We start from the raw sequence: 21,013 nt of genomic DNA on the forward strand, positions 1-21,013 counted from the left end.
TCCCATTAGAAGGCCCTCCTGTGCCCCACCTCTGACCCCTGCTTAGTCTCCCCAGGAGACTCTGAAGAAGACTGATGGAGAAATTGTGCTGCTTCAGACGTAATACACGATTATTTGCGCTCATGTTGTTCTAAGTGTTTCTCTTCTCGAAGATCACTGGAAGCCATCAGATAAAGAGATTTAGATTTCAAAGGATATCATATTTATACTTTCTCTCTGTACAATACAATTTGAGTAATTAATATGCCATATTATTTTCTAAGGAATCCTACTGAAGAGACTATGCCAATTGATAGTCCCAGATGTAACCACAAATCTGTGTTCCAATAGGAAGCATAATATAAGCCTGTGGCTGAAGGTCCTCAGATATAGTACAGCTCTTAAATTCATTCAGTCCTGTGACCAATATTTATTGAATACTAACAGTGAGACAAAGGCAGGGCTAAGGGAGGACATGAGCCTTGTCCCTAAAATGACAACAGTCCAGTGACAAACATCAGGCAATTCATTGCAACTTCAGTCACAGGTGGGTCTGTCAAAAGGCTCACCTCATCCGAGGAGTCAGTAACGACTTTAAATTGTGGCCTCATTACACATAGGGTTTTGTTAGGCTGAGAGAGGTAGAGAATGATGTTCTAGATGGGAAGACAAAAGTGAAAATGCTACAAGACACTTGCTATCTCAGCTAATCGAGGAAACATAAAGGAGGACAATGCAGCCCAGAACAGTAAATCCAAAGAGTGACCAAAATGACAAGATACATACAAAGCAGGTAAAATGAGACAAGTGGGAAGGCACCAAGACAAGGAAATGATTAGGTCTATGATTTTGATTGTTTTACTTGTGTGGAAAGTGAATTTACAGGAGAGCAAGAGAGGTCATGGGAAGATGCCTTAGAAGTATACAGATGGAAGGGATACACTGTCTGCAATGTGCTTTTTAAATGTTCTATGTAAATATACATACGAATGTGCATATTATATAACATATGTGTTGTATGTAACTACATACAAATATATACACTTTTTTTACATTTCCATCCTAGAGGTGGCTACTTAACATTCAATTTACCCTCATCAGACATCCATTCCTTAGAGGCCACTACAACAAATGTCTTCAAATTTTGCCACTAAACCTTCCCCACAGTGTCTGTTAATTGGCATAGGAATGTTAGAAGGAATAATGGCATTGGTGAAGGAGAGGCATTCAAAATTTATGAATTGATGCCTAGCAATTATACATCCACTTCCACCTTCTGAATCATTTCTACCTCCTCAGAATCTCACAAGCCCTGCAGCCTCTAGCACAGGAGCCTAGGCCTTAGAAACCAGACATTTGGTTCTGCATTTTTTCTTTTTTTTTTTTTTTTGCATTTCTTTTTTAAAAAAAGATTTTATTTATTTATTCGTGAGAGACACAGAAAGAGAGGCAGAGACATAGGCAGAGGGAGAAGCTCCTTCCCATAGGGAGCCTGATGTGGGACTCGATCCCCGGACCCCAGGATCATGCCCTGGGCTGAAGGCAGACGTTCAACCACTGAGCCACCCAGGAGCCTCTGGTTCTGCATCTCTAAATGGAGGATTCTGATCCAAAAGAAGGCGAGCTAAATCCTGTGCTAGAAGACAGTAGTCACATCTCCTTGAGGAGACCCTTCAGCTTGGGTACTCTTCAAAATGCCTAAAGTACAAATAAGTGGGACAGATTGTATGACAGTTTTTGTGCTTACTTGCAAACAAATGCTTGCAATATGTGGCAGAATCTGGTCAGAGACTTGCTTTAATTGTAACATCCCATCTGGTGGCAAACTTGTGGAGGAAGATATTTACAGCTCTCACAAACTTCCAGACATCTTAAGCTAGTGATAATTTGCAACAAGAATCTGAACAGGATTGGGAAATTGGATTGGCTCAGGTCAAATACCATAAACTGGATTAAGATAGTATGTACAGAGATGGAGAGAGGTGGAAGTTCCTCCTCGGGGGTGGATTGATGTGGATGGGGGTGGTTTCTGGCATGAGCAACTTGGTTCCTAGCGGTATGATACACATATGAACCCTGGCGATGGAGCTGGTTTAGGAGAAAGATGGTAAGTTCAGCTTGGGCCAGTGGGTTTGATATATTTGGGAGTTTGCTAAATGGAGATGTTGCATATGCCTTTGGGTATGAGAGGTCTAGGGCTGAATATGTGTCTGTGGGAACCTTTGAGAAATAGATGTAGTTAAAGCCACGAGAGTACATGGGTTTGCCCGGGGAGAAAGTGGCTTAGAAGAGAAGAAAGCCCTGAAGAACTCCAACATGTAAAGTCTGAGTACCCGGAGCACATAAATCAATAATGATTTTGGTGTTACCACTCTAGCAAGGATGTGGCACTTTTACATCACGTTAGAACTGAGAGCAAATTTTCAAGTAAGCTTTGCCTTTATTCAGAAAAATAATTGCACTAGAATAAATGTTAAAGTAACAACACTGGAACACAGAACCACTCTGCAGGAGAGAAAGAGTATTTATTTTGCTTTATAAAGAAGGGAAGAGGACAGAGGAAGAAAGCCAATGAAGAGAGTGGGCTAGCCGGTTTACAGGAACTCCTACCATGGAACTTCACTGTGGAAGGCCAGCTAACGGAAGGTTCTCATGTTTCTGTTAAAGTTGCTTGAGAGGCTGCATTGCCTCTTCACCTGACAAAGAAAGCTTCAGAAAAAAAACAAAAAACAAAAAAACAAATTTAAAATCTCAAATTCTTATTGTGAGTATTCTTTCTTTTAGAAACCAGAAAGAAGCAGAGTTTCAGGTCTAGGGCAAAGAAATAAGGCACGAAGACAAAGGCAGCCTGTAGGTCCATAAGGGATAGCCTCTGAAAACATCCCTCCAGAAATATGCAGAAATGCAGGGGTTGGTTTTGAATGTTGTAAGACTGTGGAACTGAAGGGTTTGTTTTTCATGGATGTTGAGGGAAGGTATATCTGTCATCTCATCTCTGTATTATATATCTTTAAGTGATCTTTGTATTCTTTTAAAATTATTTTTGAATAAGTAGCAGTCACAAGTTTGACAATACACAGGTCCTGTAAAGTTAAGTCTCCTTCCCACCTTTGTCTCTTTTTTATTTTTTATTTTATTTCATTTTATTTTTTGTCTCTTTTTTAGAAGCAATCATTATCATCTGTTTCTTTCTTACCTTTCTAGAGATATTCCTTTTGTATAAAGAAAACTCATGGCTCTTCTTTAAAAATGTTCTTAGGAATTTTAACATACAGTACAAACTCTTGGACATCTTGCTCTTCTTTTTTAAAAGATCCTGGATATCTTTCTGTATCAGTACAGAAATGCTGCTTTCTAAATGGCCATCTAGTTTTCTACATTTGGATGGACCATAATTTATTTAAGGATTTCCCTACTGGTCATCATTTAAGTTGTTTCCAGACTTCTGCTGTTATTGAAAATGCCTCAGAGAAAACCTCATCCACACATCATTTTGCACAGGGGCAAATTGAAAGGATTCTTCTCGCTAAAAGACTTTAAAGCTCCCTTATCATGACAAAGGGCAGACCACGGAGGAGGCAGGTGCCAGGAGGAACACAGAGGCTCAGAAAGCTCAGCTTAGAATCTCAGACAGCTGCAACAGCAAAATCACAGGCAGCATGTTTCAGGCCAGTTGGAGGAAAGCAAAGCATTGTAGAGAAACTGATATGGACTTACGACTAGAGATTGGTGTTTTTGGAAGAAGACAGTCTAGAGCATATAAACCTCACAGGACAAAGCAATGTGGATCACACAGAAGACAAACTAAATTAGCAAGAATCATCCCCTTAGCTTCCTTAGAAAAGGGTGATTAACGGGTCTTCAGGAGAAATAGAAGACAAGGATTAGAAAGTGCATTTTGTCTAGCTTTTACAATCACATACGGACATGGCATTTGTAACAAATCTTTTTAGATGCTTTTTAAAATCTGGAGTTCTTTTGCTTCTTTCTCTCTTTTTTAATTTATTTATTTGAGAGAGAGAGAGAGAGATATTGCAAGAGAGAGCAGTAAGGGGGGGTAGGGGTGAAGGAGAGGGAGAAGCAGGCTCCCTGCTGAGCAGAGAGTCTGACCTGGGGCTGGATCCCAAGGCCATGGGATCATGACCTGAGCTGAAGGCAGACGCTTAACCTACTGAGCTTGATATTGTTACAGACATACTTGGAATGCATGGACTCTCTCTTACCATTAATCAAAACTCCAGGCCCAGAATGAAACAAACCCAAAACTAATGACAATAACAATGATTAACATGTATTGAGTGCTTATCACCTGCTGAGAACTACAAAGAGCTCCCCATTGATGATCTTGCGGTGGTATTTCCGTGAAAGTCCAAGAAGATGAGGTTATTGTTCAGATTCTAAATGAGGAAACTAAAGGTAAGAAATTGGCCTAAGTTCACTAGACTAAGGCATGATGGAATCAAGATCCAAACCTGGGCACTCTGAGTCAGAAACTGAAACACTGACGTACATTTTAGCCAAACTAAAGCATCTAAGTCCATTGCCTATAAGTAGCCCCAACCTATCCATCTCTTTATGTTAGCTCTATCCTTAACCCCAAGACTGCCTTAGAGACCTGGTGTTTGTCAGTAAAGTGGCTGGGAAACCAACCACTTAATAATTCACCTTGGGCAAATAATAATTCACTCTCGGTAAGTGCAGATAAACAGCCCTTCTAACAGTGTCTCCTAATGAAGCTTATTTCTGTGTGTGCTGCAGGTTAAACATTCATTTTAAAAAAATTATTATTAGTAGCACTGTGGTCTAATATATGCTTACAGAATTGCAACAAAGAGTATTTAAGAATTTAGAGGAATAGAAAAACTTAAGGCCCATAGTAAGGCATAGACGTGTCACAGTGTGTGATGTGTAGTATGTGATCAGTAACCATTTTTTAAATAAATGAGTAGTTAAAAGAAAAATACCAGGACATCAGAAGTCATAAAAAAAAGCATTTTGGGTGAGCTAAACAGTATTTCAGGCACTCATACATAGAAGGCACAGCATAATCTTCGAAATAGGATGAGTAACAGTATATCCCTTTCTCTGGGATATAGCCCAGAGAAACAGCAATTATGAAAGTCATTAGGAAAAAAAATAGAATAGGAAGAGTTTCAAGATCCAATTGCTGATGGAAGTCATTTACAGTCAGCCTGGCCACAGATGGCCTCATAGCATGGCATTCTCTCCTTGCTCTCATTCATTTTAAAATATTCCCAATTTTCATTGCTGCTTAAAATTCACTTTCAGATATGAATATTTACTTTAACTACCACTTAAGTACATAAAACTTGGACTACAGAACTAAAGAAGACCTGGATGATAAGAATATTGTTCTCTTTCTACAATAGGTGAATTCCTCCAGGGAAAAATTACTTACTTTCTCATTGACCCCCATTGCTATGTGTTAGTAGTGACTCAGTTCATGGCATCCTTTTGCCTTGTTCTGGGGAATTAGTGCTGTGCTGCTCACTCATTTTTTTTTTTAAGATTTTATTTATTTATTCATGAGAGACAGAGAGAGAGAGAGAGGCAGAGACACAGGCAGAGGGAGAAGCAGGCTCCATGCAGGGAGCCCGATGTGGGACTTGATCCAGCGTCTCCAGGATCAGGCGCTGGACTGAAGGCGGCACTAAACTGCTGAGCCACTGGGCTGCCCTGGGCAGTTCACTCTTGAGGGGACAGGCAATTTCTTCTAGGCCCTATGAGCTTGCTCACCCTGATGGTCTTATTTCCATTAAAGCCCTCTTGAGATGCCTCCTCCATTTTGAGAGAAAGCCTGAATCAGAGATGGGTGCATGATGACGAACATTTAATGTTCTGACAAATCACTCCAGTCACCAAGGATTGCAAAAATGAGTCCACAAGGATCCTTTTAACAAACGTGCTGAATGAATTTTGTCTTTCATCTTCCCTTCCCAGCTACGTTTTTTTTCTTTTTACAACTTAATGAAGTATACAAAATATACAAAAACTGCACATAATTAAATTGATACAATTTGATGAGTTTGGGCATATGCATATACCTATAACCTCATCACCACAATCAAGGTAATAAACATAGCCATCACCTCTAAAAGTCTCCTTGTATCCCTTCTGCATGTGTGTGTGTACTAAGAACACTTTACGTGAGGTCTACCATATTAACACATGTTTAAGTATGGTCAACTATAGGTACTATGTTGCAGAGCAGATCTCCAGAGCTCACCATCATGTGGGGCTAATAATTTTATACCCATTAGGCAGCAACTCCTCATTTTCTCCTCCCTTTGACAGTTGATTGCTTGAAAGGCCACTCTATTATTATCTCTTCTTCCTCCTCTCTTATTCACTCTTCTATGTCTAACAATTTCAGCTGCAGTCTGCCACTCTACTAATAGCGTTCTCTTCTGAGGGCATTATTCACCCTCAGGTTACCAAATCAAATAAATATAAATTGACTCCCACAAGACTTCTGCCATAAACACTACTGAGAACTCTCTCCCTCTCAAAAGTCTTTTCTTTTCCATGATTGCTCCTTCTACAGGGATCCTATCCTTTATTTTTATTTTTTTAAATTTTTATTTATTTATGATAGTCACAGAGAGAGAGAGAGAGAGAGAGAGAGAGAGGCGGAGACATAGGCAGAGGGAGAAGCAGGCTCCATGCACCAGGAGCCCGACGTGGGATTCAATCCGGGTCTCCAGGATCGCGCCCTGGGCCAAAGGCAGGCGCTAAACCGCTGCGCCACCCAGGGATCCTGGATCCTATCCTTTAGATGATGATGTTCTCTAAGATTTCTCTTGCATTCACTTTTTTTTTTCAAGTATCACAAGGTTTATTGATAGATACAAGTATGTAAAATCAGAGCATGCACATGACTTGATAAATTAAGTAGACATCATTTTAATACTATAATAAGAGGGGCAATTCAAATTCTCACCACGTGTTTCACACCCACAAAACCACTTCAAAGGCATTAATGATCATTCAAGACTGATCAATTTTGTGCAAGTAAATGATGTTTCTTTTAAAAAACTTGTGCACTTGTCCAGGCTCAAGGATATTAAAATCCAGTACATAAGGTCCATTACTAGAAGCCGATATACAGGCAATATACTGTTACAGCAACGACCATCAATTAGAGTAAAGAATATTTTAGTCACAACCAATGGATAATCAAATATTGAAACCACTCAAGTATTACTGAGTAAATCGCATTTCTACAGTATGTTCGGTCTTCTAACGTAAAAACTAAGATGACCGATAGCAAAGAGCGTTCTTGGAATAGACTGCTTCTGCCAGAGAACTTATGATGTAATTATTGCATGCTGCTAATATACTATTTAAACATTAAAGCTATTCCTAAAATCTTTGATGGTAGTCTATGATTAAGACATTACACTACAGGGACGCCTGGGTGGTTCAGTGGTTGAGTGTCTGCCTTTGGCTCAGGGCCTGATCCCGGGGTCCTGGGGTCGAGTCCCACGTCGGGCTCCCTGCGTGGAGCCTGCTTCTCCCTCTGCCTATGTCTCCGCCTCTCTCTCTCTCATGAATAAATAAATATATCTTTTTTTTAAAAAGTTACACCACAAAACCAAAAAACAAAAAACAACCCTATGCCAAAGGAAATCGTAGCTGATGTGCTTCTGCTTTAAATATTGTGAAAACATTCCTGCATTCATTTCTTATTGATGTTTGCACAGTCATTGATGTTGCCATATTTGTTATTTCTATATCCTAACTTTCTCCTGAGCCTAAGACCTTAACTTTCAACTATCCATTAGGCGTCTCCCCCTGGATATCCCACAGGCACCTCACACATAAAGAGTTCTTAATTACTTTGATGTTCTTTCACATCGTGTCTTGGTGTGGCATTCCACACTAGAGATCAGAACCACCTCTGCTCTCATCCTTCCCACTTTCTACATCTAAAGATCTATTGATTCTATCCTCCTATTCTCTCTGATCTGTCCCATCATCTCCACTTGCACTAATTTTGGTTCTCACCTGATGACATCAACCTATTTGTTCACCTCCTTGTCCTAAGCACTTAGACCATAGTAGGAGCTCAAAACTCTTTGTTGGTAAGATGAATACATTGTAACAGTTCCTCTTTCCACCTCTGCTATCCAGTGAGGAACCACCAGAGTAGTTCCAGGGATCTTTGTAAACCACCCAGGTAGTCAGGCCCCACCTTCCCACTTCCCACATCAAATGCTTCCATTACCTCCAGGATCAATTGTAATCTTCTTAGCATGGCCTACAAAGCACTTCTTGCCTTTTCCATCTCATGTCTACCACATCTCCCACCATACCCCAGTGCACCCTCACTGTAGCCTCAGGAGACAGCAGGCAGCACCAGAGCTCTTTAAGGTCCTTCTCCCACTTTTTAGCAATCTATGATTAGCATATGATAAGGCACAGACTTCAATTGCTCATATGGATGGATTCTGAAAAATGTGCACAACTGTAACCATCATCCTAATCAACACATAGGACAATTTCCAACACCCCAGGAAGCTCCTGTGTCCTCATCAGTTAATGCCTTCAGGTTAACCATTGATCTGATTTCTATCATGATATATTAGTTTTGCTTGTATGTCTGGCTTCTTTAGTTCAACATAATATGAGATTCATCTGTGCCATCATGTATATCTGAAGTACATTTTTTTTTTATTGTGGAGTAGTATTCTACTATTTAAATATATCACAATTTCTCTATCTATTGGCAGATATTTGAGCTGTTCCCAGTTTGGGATTATTATGTATCAAACTGAAATGTACATTTTTATACAATGTTTTTGTGGACAGAAGTGTTTTGTTTTTTGTCTTTTGGTGTAAATAGCTCGGAGGGGAATTAGTTTTGTTAGCTTTGTAAGAAACTGCCTAATGGTCTTCCAACCATGCATCATCACTATGCTTGGTAATGTTGGGTGTTGTTAACATTTTTATTTTGGTCATTCTAGTGTACGTGAAGTGGTGTTCCATTGTGGCTGTAAGTTGCATTTTCTTCTTCACCAATGATGTTGAGCACCTTTTCAAAATGATTATTGGCATTTGTATAGCCTCTTTTGTCCTATATCCCATTCAAGTTGTTATTCACTTAAAAAAATTGACTTCTTAATTTTTTTATTATTATTCGCCAGACATATAACTTCCAGTCTCCTTTTCATTTTCTTAATAATGTCTTTTGAAGAGCAGAAATTGTAATTTCTCTTTTTTTTTTCCTATGCCTTTTTAATTTATGCAGAATTCTTTACCCAGGTGGAACTGCCCTCTCCTCCATCCCCCTCTTGAGAGTCATTTGGCATCATAGGATATGGAAATCACTGATTTTTTTTTTCTTCCCTTTTCCCTACAAGCTTGGGGCCAACTTGAGAGCAGGAGTCATGTTTTATGGATTGCTTTATATCTAGCATATACCTAGCAAGTATAGCAAATACCTAGCAAGTAGCAGGTGCTTAAGGACCATTTATAACCCCAATATACAAATGAATGTGTTGAAAATTGGAAGAGTTGGTTCAATTTCATCAGTTCGCGTGTTGCATATCATTTTCTGAAAACAAGGAAATCTCCCCACTTACCTCACAAGCATGTACAAGAGAGGAAAGCTTTATGAGGTTGTGAAAATGGAGGGGTTCTGCCTCTAAGTAAGTGTACATCAATGAGCAGTCTGTGAATAGACACGTTTCACAGATTTTACTATTGCTGTTGTTATTATTTCATGAATCCTGTTTTTATTTGAAAGGAAGTATATGTGATTTTTTGGGTAATTCTTAATAAATTAGATGCTCCTTATTAAATGCTGGGACATCTTGAACCCAAAACACAAATGACTAGTCAGAACTCAAGATGTAAGTGTTTGCCATTTGACTGCATCCTGTTGGAGTAATCAGCTTTTTATTCTAGTGAGGTACATTAATGTCTAAAATCATATGGGTCACATAAAAAGGACAATGTCATCATTAAATCTGTCCAAGAAATAATCTTAATGAATTCCATAGAGAATCCCACTTGATAATGGGAGCTAGAAAATCATAATACTATTCTGACAGGAAGGTGTAGTTAAAAACATTTGAAAAGCACCAGCAACAATAAAAATGATGGGTTCATTGAGTAAGCAAAGTGTAATCTCCTCTCTTCAGGAAACCACAAAGTGGAGAAGCCCCTGCTCAGTGGACAATGAGACACAGTCAAAGGACATTCAGCCCATTATGAATTAAGCATTTGAGAGCAGAATGATTTTTTTCCATGGCAACAAAGCCTTAGAAAGTCCAGAATTTCATTGGCTAGATTCTTGTATTGTTCTTCCAGGGCAGCACAAATCCTCACACTAGGTGATTAAAAGTATCAGAAGCAGATTGTGGAAGCCGAGAAAAATTAAGGCCATTCCACCTCAAGTTTAGCATTAGCACAAGTATAGCCATCTTAGGCCCCTGGGAATAAGAGCTGAACTTTACAGGAAAAACTGCAGAACGTCCTTGGCAGGGAATCCCATATCGGAAAGACAATAAAGCTCAGAATGCCCTTGGCAGAGAATCCATATCACATCTTAAGAAACTCCCCAACACTTTCCCCCATATTGGAATGGAAAAAATTCCTCCATCCCTTCTGAAGATCCCCTAGACCAGCCCATAAAAAACCCAGCTGTAACCCACTTTGGGGTCCAAGTCCCTGCTCTGCTGTATGGAGTATACTTGGACCCAAGCTCGAGCTTGTAGATAAACCCTCGTGTACTTGCATTGGTGTCGGCTCCTTGGTGGTTTCTTGGATTCGCAATCTTGGGCACAACACAGATGTGACATTCAGATATTCAAACTAAATTGATAAATATGGATAGAAAGAATAGAAAATAGAGTTACACGTATAAATAACCAGAATGTGCAATGCCACCATTCAGAAAGTACACAATTTAGAAACTAATGGACACTGAAGTTTTAAGGATTGGATTGTTGTAACTCAGGGTTGCCTAAGAAAATAATACATCCATTACCCAAGATGCAATCTTTGCTCCTGGAAGTGTAGGTTCTGCTACGGGGTGATGTCCTTATCCTTCACTTCAGTTGAAGCTTTATTCTGGGAGCAGACATGTGAGATAATTTTTCTCAAATGGCCAAGAGCCGTAAAAGAGAGGGGTGTGAAGTTGTCCCTGGCTCAGAAGTACTAAGGAAACCCAGTGCCTTTTTGAAGGTGGAGCGGCAGCAAGTCACAGGAGGCTTGTCATGACGCTGGCATATTCCTGGACACTGCTGGCCCAGACTTTGCCCAGGCTCTCCTTGCCCTATGCCATGTCCGAATATTGTCCAGATTCTCAAAGTCAATCCAAAAATAGACTTGAAATTCTTCTCTCATGAGAATCTGGTCATGATTTAAATGTAGTTAGAATTCTAGTTGCAAAGAATTTAAGTTGAAAGCTGGAACTCTTACCTTTAATACCTTGTATGCCTAAAACAATGGTTGGTTGGGTGATTAGAGAGAATTAATGGCAGGATTTAGGAGGAAAAGGAAAATTTACAGGACTGTTGGAGTTGAAAGACTATATTTAGAAAATTAAAGAAGCAAATCCAGTCTGAATTAACACTTCATGGCTCGTTTATTGATCAAAGAGAATTTATTCACAGAGTTTTTCAAATACAAACAAAATAGCACTTTAAAATTTTTTAATACAAAATGAATACTGAAATAAATGTGGTACAGCACAGTACAATAATGAACAAAAGAAAGCAAGATCTAATGAATGGAAAATGTCTCTCATTACTCTCACTCCTTCAACTGAATTCTCTCCTACAGTGGATAGGAAGTTGCCTCTTTACTTCATAAGAATATCATAGCAGAAGCTACTCAAAGAGATCTTGAATATTTTTGAATAATATTGAAATACAAAGGCTTAACTCTATATGTCTGCATATGCAGGATATACAAAATACTGATAGAGTGGCTTATTGGTCCATTTATTAGGTTTAATGTATGCTTTATAAAGTGATAATACTGTATTTTAAGTGTACATTAAAAAGAAAACAGAGGAGTAATGCATTGCTAAACCTCCCATACAATCTGTGCAACAATGTCTATGTTTGTGTGTGGGCATGTGTGTGGATGCGCATGACTCGACTCTATGTGCTTTCAGAAGTGCCATGACCTACAGGGAACATCTGTGGGTTACCCTGCTTCCCAACATAATACTGTTTCTACTAGCCCTTTTAATTTTCTGAGTCCTCGTCTTTTTTAAAAAAAAAAAAAAAAAACAAAGCTTTTGTTTGCATATATAGGTTTGTTCTGTGTGTGTATGTGATCTACATTAACAATACTCTGTGGAATAGAAATACTCAACACCCTGCAATATTTTTAGCCTTTGGTCCATTTTTCTCTATTTTTCCATGTTCGCCATTTCTTTTGTAAATCTTGCATAACCCTCTGACATTACATAATGTTTATCATACCACTGGGTTTCATTTCATTTGCACTGTATGGATTAGAGAACCACTATTCCACCTTTTAAAGTAGCTGGATGTTCGTTCTCTCCAGACCCCTTCGGTTTATCTTCTCCTCTGTTTATTCTTGGTGGCTCCATCTCAGTATGGGTACTGCTTCTGTTTCTTGCCTGAGAAGCAAGCCAGCCATGTGCACAGCAGCATGGCGGTGGCAGCACCTGCTCCCGTGCAATAGTAGGCCCAGCCAATCTCACACTTACCTAGGGACACAGGAGAGGGAGAGAAAACAGGCACAGATCAGGATGAATTTTCCAGATGCTCTATTATTTCTCCCAATGTGTATGAACCTGGTGTACTGGAGTAAAACTGAAATACCCATTAAAAAATGTGGCATACTCATCCAAATGGAATGATAACAAGTGCTAAAAGCTATCTCAAGACTAAAGAAAGCCATAATGGTTGTGTGCATTTCAAAAGGACCTCCCCCAGCTACCCTCCTGCTAGCTAAGAAGATACAAGATAGAGGCCTATTCTCTTCCACCAATCAATGCCCACTCTTTTGGGTGAAGAAAAGGAGGAATGATAGCAATCAGGATAGAAGAGATGAAAGTACTAGTCCGAATTTAAATCATCCAAACTCATATGCACAATGAAAAAAAATCAAAATATAGATACAGTCTTTCTGCAAAGGGGCCACTCTGTGGAGGAGATCCATTTGAAGGATGATGTGGAAATGAATACTGCTATTTATATAAAGTTGCCAAATGACTTACACTCTACCTTTTGAATTGAAGAACAAAAACTCCCAGATTCTTCTGGGATCAATACTCCTCTTTAAATTAAAATGTCATCATATGTTCTCATAGAACATAATGAAAAGTGTTCAAATGAGCCCTGACCAGAGTTGGATTAGTACTACTGGTAATAATAGCACACCCACAATTCTAAAAATATAATTAGTAAAAGAAAGCAGAAGTAGCTATTTTAATTTCAGAGAGAGCAGACTTCAAAGCAAAAAAAGGTATCAGGCACAAAGATGGGCATTGCATACTGATAAGGGAGTGAATTTTTCAAGAAGACAAAATTTTTCAAGAAGACAAAATCCGTAATGTGTGTGTGCCTATCAACAAAGCATCAAATTACATGACACAAAACCTGATAGATTTCAAGGAGAAACAGATAAACCCATTATCATAGTTGGAGGCTTCAACACCATTCTATTGGAAATTGACAGATCCAGCAGGCAGAAAATAATCTGTAAGGACATAGTTGATATCAATCAACTGAATTGATTGACATCTAGAGTACTTCAACCAACAATAGTAGAATACACATTCTTCTCAAGGCCACATGGAAAATGCAGCAAAATTCTGGATCTTATATAATACACACTTTAAAACATTTAAAAGAATAGGAATCAACATTATCTATTCTTAGCCTACAATGTAATTAAACTAGAAACCAGTGACAGAAAGATCACTGGAAAATACGAAAATTTGTGGCGATTAAACAACACACTTCTAAACAACACAGGGCCAAAGAAGAAATCTCAAACAAAATTTAAAATAGTTTGAACTAAATGAAAATGAAAACACAACTTATCAAAATTCGTACACAGCAATGGAAATGGTGCTTAGAGGGAAATGAATAGCATCAAATTATATATTAGAAAAGAAGAAAGATCTATAATCAATAATATAAGATTCTGCTTTAGGAAATTAAAAAAGAAGAACAAATTAAACTCAATGTAAGCAGAAGAAAATAAATGAGTTAGAGCAGAAATCATTAACATTCTATGAGACCATCATTGCCCTAACACCAAAATCAGACAAAAAAATTACAAGAAAACTACAAACCAGTATTTCTCATGAACAGAGATACAAAAATTCACAACAAGCTATCGCAAATTGAATCCAACAATGTATAAAAAGAAACACACAACCAAGTACAATTTATCCCAAATATAAAAGACTAGTTCAGCATTCAAAAGTCAATTAATATACTGAGGTGCCTAGGTGGCTCAGTTGGTTAAGTGTCTGACTCTTCATTTTGACTCAGTTTATGATCTTGGGGTTGTGGGATCAAGCCCCACATCAGGAATCCACGCTTGGTGAGGCATCTGCTTGAGATTCTCTCTCTCCTGCTCCTCCCCACCCTTCTGCTTGCTCTCTCTCTAAAATAGGTAAATGAATCTTTTTTAAAAAGTTAATTAATATAATGTATCACATCAAAACACTAAAAGAAAAAAATCATAAGGTCATATTGATAGATGAAAAAAAAGGGTTTTAACAAAAATCCAACATCCATTCATGATTTTAAAAAAAAATCATACATTCATGATTAAAAAAAATTCTCAGTGAACTAGGAATAGAGGGAAACTTTCTCAACTTGTCAAAGAATATCTAAAAACATTTACAGCTAATATCATACTTCATGGTGATAAACTTAAAGCTTTTTATTTTCAGATTAATTTCCATTAGTACCTGTAAGAAATTCAGGAGAATTTCGAGTGATTGCCATTTCAATGATGTTGATGAAACTGCTTAGATATGGTTAACATTAAACTTCAATAAGAAAGTCCCATAATTTATTAATATCTTCAGGGTAAAAGAGATGGCAGAGGAAGACTGCTCCATTGTACTGTGTTGTGCCTTTCTAACAAAGCAAGGATGTTCCCTCTCACCACTCCTTTGCAACATTTTACTGAAGGTTGTTGCTAATGCAATAGGGCAGGAAAAGGAAATACAAGGTATACAGATTGGGAAGGAAGAAATAAAACTGTCTTTGCAGATGGCATGATTGTCTATATAGAAGATGTGAAAGAATCCACAAAAAAAAACAACAACAAAACAAAACAAACAAAAAAACCACTCCTGGAACTAATGAGCAATTATAGCAAGGTTGTAGGACATAAGGATAATATACAAAAGTCAATCACTTCCTAATACCAGTAATGAACAAGTAGAATTTGGAATTCAAAAGATAATGCCATTTATATTAGCACCCCCCAAAATGAGATAATTAGGTATGAATCTAACAAAATATGTACAATTAGGTAAAAATCTAATAAAATACATACAATATATGAGAAAAATCTACAAAACTCTGATGAACAAAAATCAAAGAATTAGATAAATGAAGAAATATTCCATGTTCACAAATAGGAAGACCTGATAGTATCAAGATGCCAGTCCCTCCCAATTTGACCTATAGATTTAGTGCAATTCTATTCAAAATCTCAGAAAGTTATTTTGCAGATATTGACAAACTGATTCTAAAATTGTATAAACTGTATAAAGAGAGGCAAAACCCTCAGGATAGCCAACATAATACAGAACAAAATTCAATACAGTTGGAGAACTGATACTACTCAACTTCAAGACTTACTCTAAACCTCCAGTAATCAAAACAGGGTAGTACTGGGGAAAGAACAGACACATAGATGAATGGAACAGAATGGAGACTCACATAAATATAGTTAACTGATCTTTAACAAAGGAACAGAGGCAATAAAATGAAGCAAAGACAGTCTTTTCAATAAATGGTGCTGGAATATCTGGACATTCACATGCAAAAAAGAAAAAAAAGGAAATTGGACATAGACTTTACAGCCTTCACAAATATTAACTAAAACTAGGTCATAGAACTAAATGTAATACATAAAACTACAAAACTTCTAAAAGATAACATAACAGAAAACCTAGTTAACCTTGAGTATGGTAATGACTTTCGATATAACACAATCCATAAAAAGCACAATCCATGAAAGAAATAATTGAAGGCTGAACTTCATTAACATTAAAAAAAACTCTGCACTGTGAAAAGCAGTGCTAAGAGAATGAGAAGATAAGCTACAGGCTGGGTGAAAATATTTGCAAAAGATATATCTGATAAAGGAATCTCATCCAAAATATACAAAGAACCTTTGAAATTCAACAATAAGAAAACAAACAACCTGATTTTTAAAATGAGCCAAAGATCCTAACAGACACTTTACCAAAGAAGATATACAGATGGCAGATAAACATATGAAAAGATGCTCCCCATATTATATGTCATAAGGGAAGTGCAAATTAAAATGAGATACCACTTCAGACTGATTTGAATGGCCAAAATCTGGAACACTGACACCACCAAATGCTGGTGAATATGTGAACCAAGAGGAACTCTTATACGTTGATGGTTGTGGAGGCCAAGAAAATTAAGGCCATTCCACCTTAAGTTCAGCATTAGCATAAGTACAGCCATCTCAGGCCCCTGTGAATAAGAGCTGAACTTTACCTTACTTCAGTTAAGCCCCATATTAGAAGGAGAACAGAGCTCAATGCCCGTGGCAGAAAGTCCCATATCAGAATGTAAACAGAACTTGAGAAATCCCCCCCCCCTTCTGGAGGTCCCCTAGACCAGCCCTTAAAAGTAGGCTAAAACCCACCTCGGGGTCCAAGTCCCTGCTCCGCTGTGTCGGGTGTACTTGGACACAAGCTCGAGCTTGTTAATAAACCCTCGTGTACTTGCATCGGGGTCGGCTCCTCGGTGGTTTCTCGGATTTGCAATCTTGGGCACAACAGTGGTAAGGATGCAAAATGTTACATTCAGTAATCGCACTCCTTGGTATTTACCCAAAGGAGCTGAAAACTTAAATCCACAAAAAATCTGCATATGGATGTTTTTAGCAGCTTTATCCATAAGTGCCCAAGCTTAAGAGCAACCAAGATGCCTTTCAGAGCCAGGACTCAAACTTGGGTTCTGTGTTCAAGAATAAGAAGTCATTGACCCAGAATATCCTATTTGAATGAACAAAATAGGTTCCTGCATTCATTAATCCTCCCTTCCTCAATTTTTTTACAGCATTCAATTTATTCTTTTTGTGTGCACAGTATGGAAGGCCTCTATATCTTTCATCGAACATTGTCTTTTCTGCTCTAATTTTAATCCCTCTTTTAGCCAGTCTTAGGGTATTATCAGAAAATGCTTTAACAACATTTTTCCTTCCTTTTTTTTTTGCTATCATTTATACATTACAGTAGATATAAACACATACACCTAGAATCTTAGATTTCAGTCATACAACGCATAAGCCATAGATTGAAAACTATATCCTTTTTTTAAACAAGTCAGTCATTTTATCTTGTTCATTAGTAACTTTTCTCTTGAAAAATACAACGACTGTTAAATGTAGCATGCAATTTGACTTCATATCTTCTCTGAGGTTTACTGGAGGGGTAGTCAGCATGCAGCCCATGTACAGATAAAAGGTGAGATCAGGCAAAGCTAACTGAGTCATTGGCTTGTGGTCATCATAAAGCAATAGCAGCAGGATTAAATCAAGAGTACACTACCCAGGGACAGAAAATAGGCTACTATGTGCAGTCTTCACCCTAGGTGTCATCCTTGATTTCTCTCTCTCCATATCTAATAACAATTTAAAAACAGCAAATACGTATTGATTGCTACTTGATCTGAACTGTTAGAAGAGCTTTACAGGGAGTAAATGTTAATGCATTTAATCCTCATAAGAACATGATGTGATAGGTACATTCAGATGGGAAAACTAAAGCCAAGAAAAATGCAATAATCTGCTCAAGACTCATCCTTAGTAAGTGGCAAGTCCTTTGCCTCTCCAATATTTATCTTCTGTGCTACTGCTCCTCAGATGCCTGCAGCACCCTCATGAAATCTCATCTGCCATCACTGCTTTCCTGTCTCCCTGTTTCTGCTTATGCTATCACCAACAGCAAAGCAGACAGCTACCTTCTTAAAGATAAATCTTAAGGCACTGCCTTACTTAAACTTTTCAAATGAATTGTTAAACACCCAATCTCCTTCCAATGGCCTATCAGGCCTTGAATGATATCTGCCTACTTTTCAAAACTCATGACTGACTTCCCTCTTGTCCACTTTCAGACATATTGTCTGCCTTCTCTAGACCTCATGAGGCTTGTTGCTGGCTTGGGTGCTTCATGTTCATTATTCTTTCTACTCAGAAAGTTCTACTCCAGATCATTAGACAGCTGGCTCCTTCTGAAATGGCAGCTCTGTAAAGATATGTCCCAGCCCTCACCTACTTCATCAAAGTCACACTATTTCTCTACCTCACTTTATTGCTTTTGCAGCACCTACCATGGTTTGTAAATATTGTGTGTGTGTGTGTGTTTAACTTCAGTCTCTTCCACTAGAATGAAAATTTCAATTAGGGGAGACATTTGTATGTTTTCTTCTCTACCCCTACAACAGTGCCTGGCTCATAGCAGGTACTCACTAAATAAACACTGAATGAAAGGCAAGGAAAAAGAGGAACAGAAAGAAAGGAAACAAAGTAGGCAAATAGCTAGTCCCTGAAAAACAGAGTAAATCTGGAATTTTATTATATAGAATAACTCTAGTCCTATTTTGGCACAGAACTGTCAGAGAGAAATTCCCAAACCAACTTTATAGCATTTACAGAGTGTGTTAAATTTAACAGGTTAATAGATCCTGAAAGATTACATCTCCACGTCAGGGTAGGTCTCACTGGCACAGTGACCTCCATCAATACAGACTCAGGAAGTATTTTTTCAAGAGTAACAGAGTCCTGTTCATGGACCAAATTTTCTGGTAACCATCTACAAATGTGGCTGGAGAATAATCTCCATTTTTAATTATTCTTTAGCTGGATTAAATAAATCTAGGACGGAGAATTAATAGGTAGCAAAGAGATGGCAAGAGGTTTAGAACCTTTCAAGAAGCCAGCAAAATTTGTGGGTTATCCATTCAGCCTGGGGCTCATAACATGGAACACAATTGATTGTTCATTAATAACAAGGTATTGACCTACACACAGTTCTGTGACCTAACAGGAAGAGCAGAGTACATAATTCTTTATTAATTATTGACACTTATTCAAGAAAAAGTAACTGGTGAGGGCAATTATTTGAAAATAGTCCATGTGACAGTGGCCATGTATACTAAATAAAGATGAAAAGAAGTTACTAAATAATTGACCACTGAGGACCCAGGAGAGAGAGAGAGAGAGAGAGAGAGAGAGAGAGAGAGAGAGAGAGAGAGGAGAGAGAGAGAGAGAGTGTTTGCCTCCAGGGAAGTCAACAGAAAATAGGGGCTCTTAACTGGCAAAGCTGGGAGCAGACCATATAGGTATTCTATCTAATTCCTTTATACCCTTTAGGCGATCCTGAGTTCTCACCCTTAGCTTCTGATCGTGCTCTTCTAACAGCTTACCCTTGTGCCCTCTGCAGAGGACCCATGAGTGTGGAGCCACATTGCCCCAACTCTCAGAGAGCTTAAGGGCCCTTGGTGTGGCCAACAGCCAATGACTGACTATACAGAAGTATGAAAGCCGGCTTTCTCACCTCCAGGGGAGACAAACTGTCTGGTGGAATGAATGTTCCATTGTCCCAGTGAGTTCAGACTGAGGCCGGGACCTCACCTCGAATTGCACCCTTCACATTTACTCTTTTACTACTTTACTCCCCATTTCCTTACTGGTTTCTTGAATATGAATCCTCATCTAAGGATCTGTTCTGGGGAACCTGATTTAAGACAAGAGCAAGGGAACAAAATCTTTCTTGCTTTATCTTTTTCCTAATAAAGGTCTGTGAGGTCTCAGTTGTTAGAGGTTTAACCACCCCACCCACCTACCCACCCCACCCAGGCCCTATCGTCACTGAAAGACCTACAGGACAGAGTCTTGAGTGAGGTGGGACACAAAGACAAAAGAAAAAAATTTACATGTCCTTACTACTTAGAACTCCTTGGCAAAGTCCTTGAAACAGGGAAAGTGACCTTCCTCTGGGAGCTCAGCTGCCTCAATGTTAATACTTTGCTAGGCGCAAAAGGCAAACTTAGCTTAAATTCTTCCAACCCCCCAGGATCCAGGGAATCTCCTTAAACACATAAAAATTTCTTTGGGGGGATCCCTGGGTGGCGCAGTGGTTTGGCGCCTGCCTTTGGCCCAGGGCGCGATCCTGGAGACCCGGGATCGAATCCCATGTTGGGCTCCCGGTGCATGGAGCCTGCTTATCCCTCTGCCTGTGTCTCTGCCTCTCTCTCTCTCTCTCTCTGTGTGACTATCATAAATTAAAATAAAAAAAAAAATAAGGAGCTGAAAAAAAAATTTCTTTGGAAACTTCCTTTATCTCTACCCCTCAAGATATATGTTGGCAATCATCCCCCAAGCATACCCCATTGATATACATCCGAAGGGTCTTGTGGCTAGGGTTTTACTAAACAGTAATAAATGACCTTTTCCTAACAATAGCTAGCCTTCTCAAGGTCCTGGAAATGTTGCCTCCAAAATTCCTTACGGACTTACACTATCCCTAACACACTATCCACTTGAAAGTAAATAATCAGCCACTCCTCACAACCCCAGGGCAGCTCTTTCTGCCCACGGATCCTATCCCTGTGCTTTAATAAAAACACCTTTTTCCACTGAAGATGTCTCAAGAATTCTTTCTTTTTTTAAAAAAGATTTTATTTATTTATTCATGAGAGACAGAGAGAGAAAAAGAGAGAGAGAGAGGCAGAGACACAGGCAGAGGGAGAAGCAGGCTCCATGCAGATAGCTTGATGCCGGACTCAATCCC

At 38.7% G+C, this 21,013-nt stretch overlaps 1 protein-coding gene across 4 annotated transcripts in view; it reads right to left on the bottom strand.

The window, feature by feature from the left end:
• Positions 1 to 11,574: 11,574 nt before the first annotated feature.
• Positions 11,575 to 21,013, bottom strand: part of LHFPL6 (LHFPL tetraspan subfamily member 6) — a 238,208-nt gene continuing 228,769 nt past the window's right edge. For all 4 annotated transcript variants that reach the window (XM_055317476.1, XM_055317475.1, XM_055317474.1 and 1 more), the window contains one exon: positions 11,575 to 12,691. In XM_055317476.1, the coding sequence (XP_055173451.1) occupies positions 12,573 to 12,691 (119 nt within the window). In that variant the 3' untranslated portion in view covers positions 11,575 to 12,572. The remainder of the gene's footprint in view (positions 12,692 to 21,013) is intronic.

Source organism: Nyctereutes procyonoides, unplaced genomic scaffold (genome assembly GCF_905146905.1).
Source record: "Nyctereutes procyonoides isolate TBG_1078 unplaced genomic scaffold, NYPRO_anot_genome, whole genome shotgun sequence".
NCBI classification, from domain to species: domain Eukaryota; kingdom Metazoa; phylum Chordata; class Mammalia; order Carnivora; family Canidae; genus Nyctereutes; species Nyctereutes procyonoides.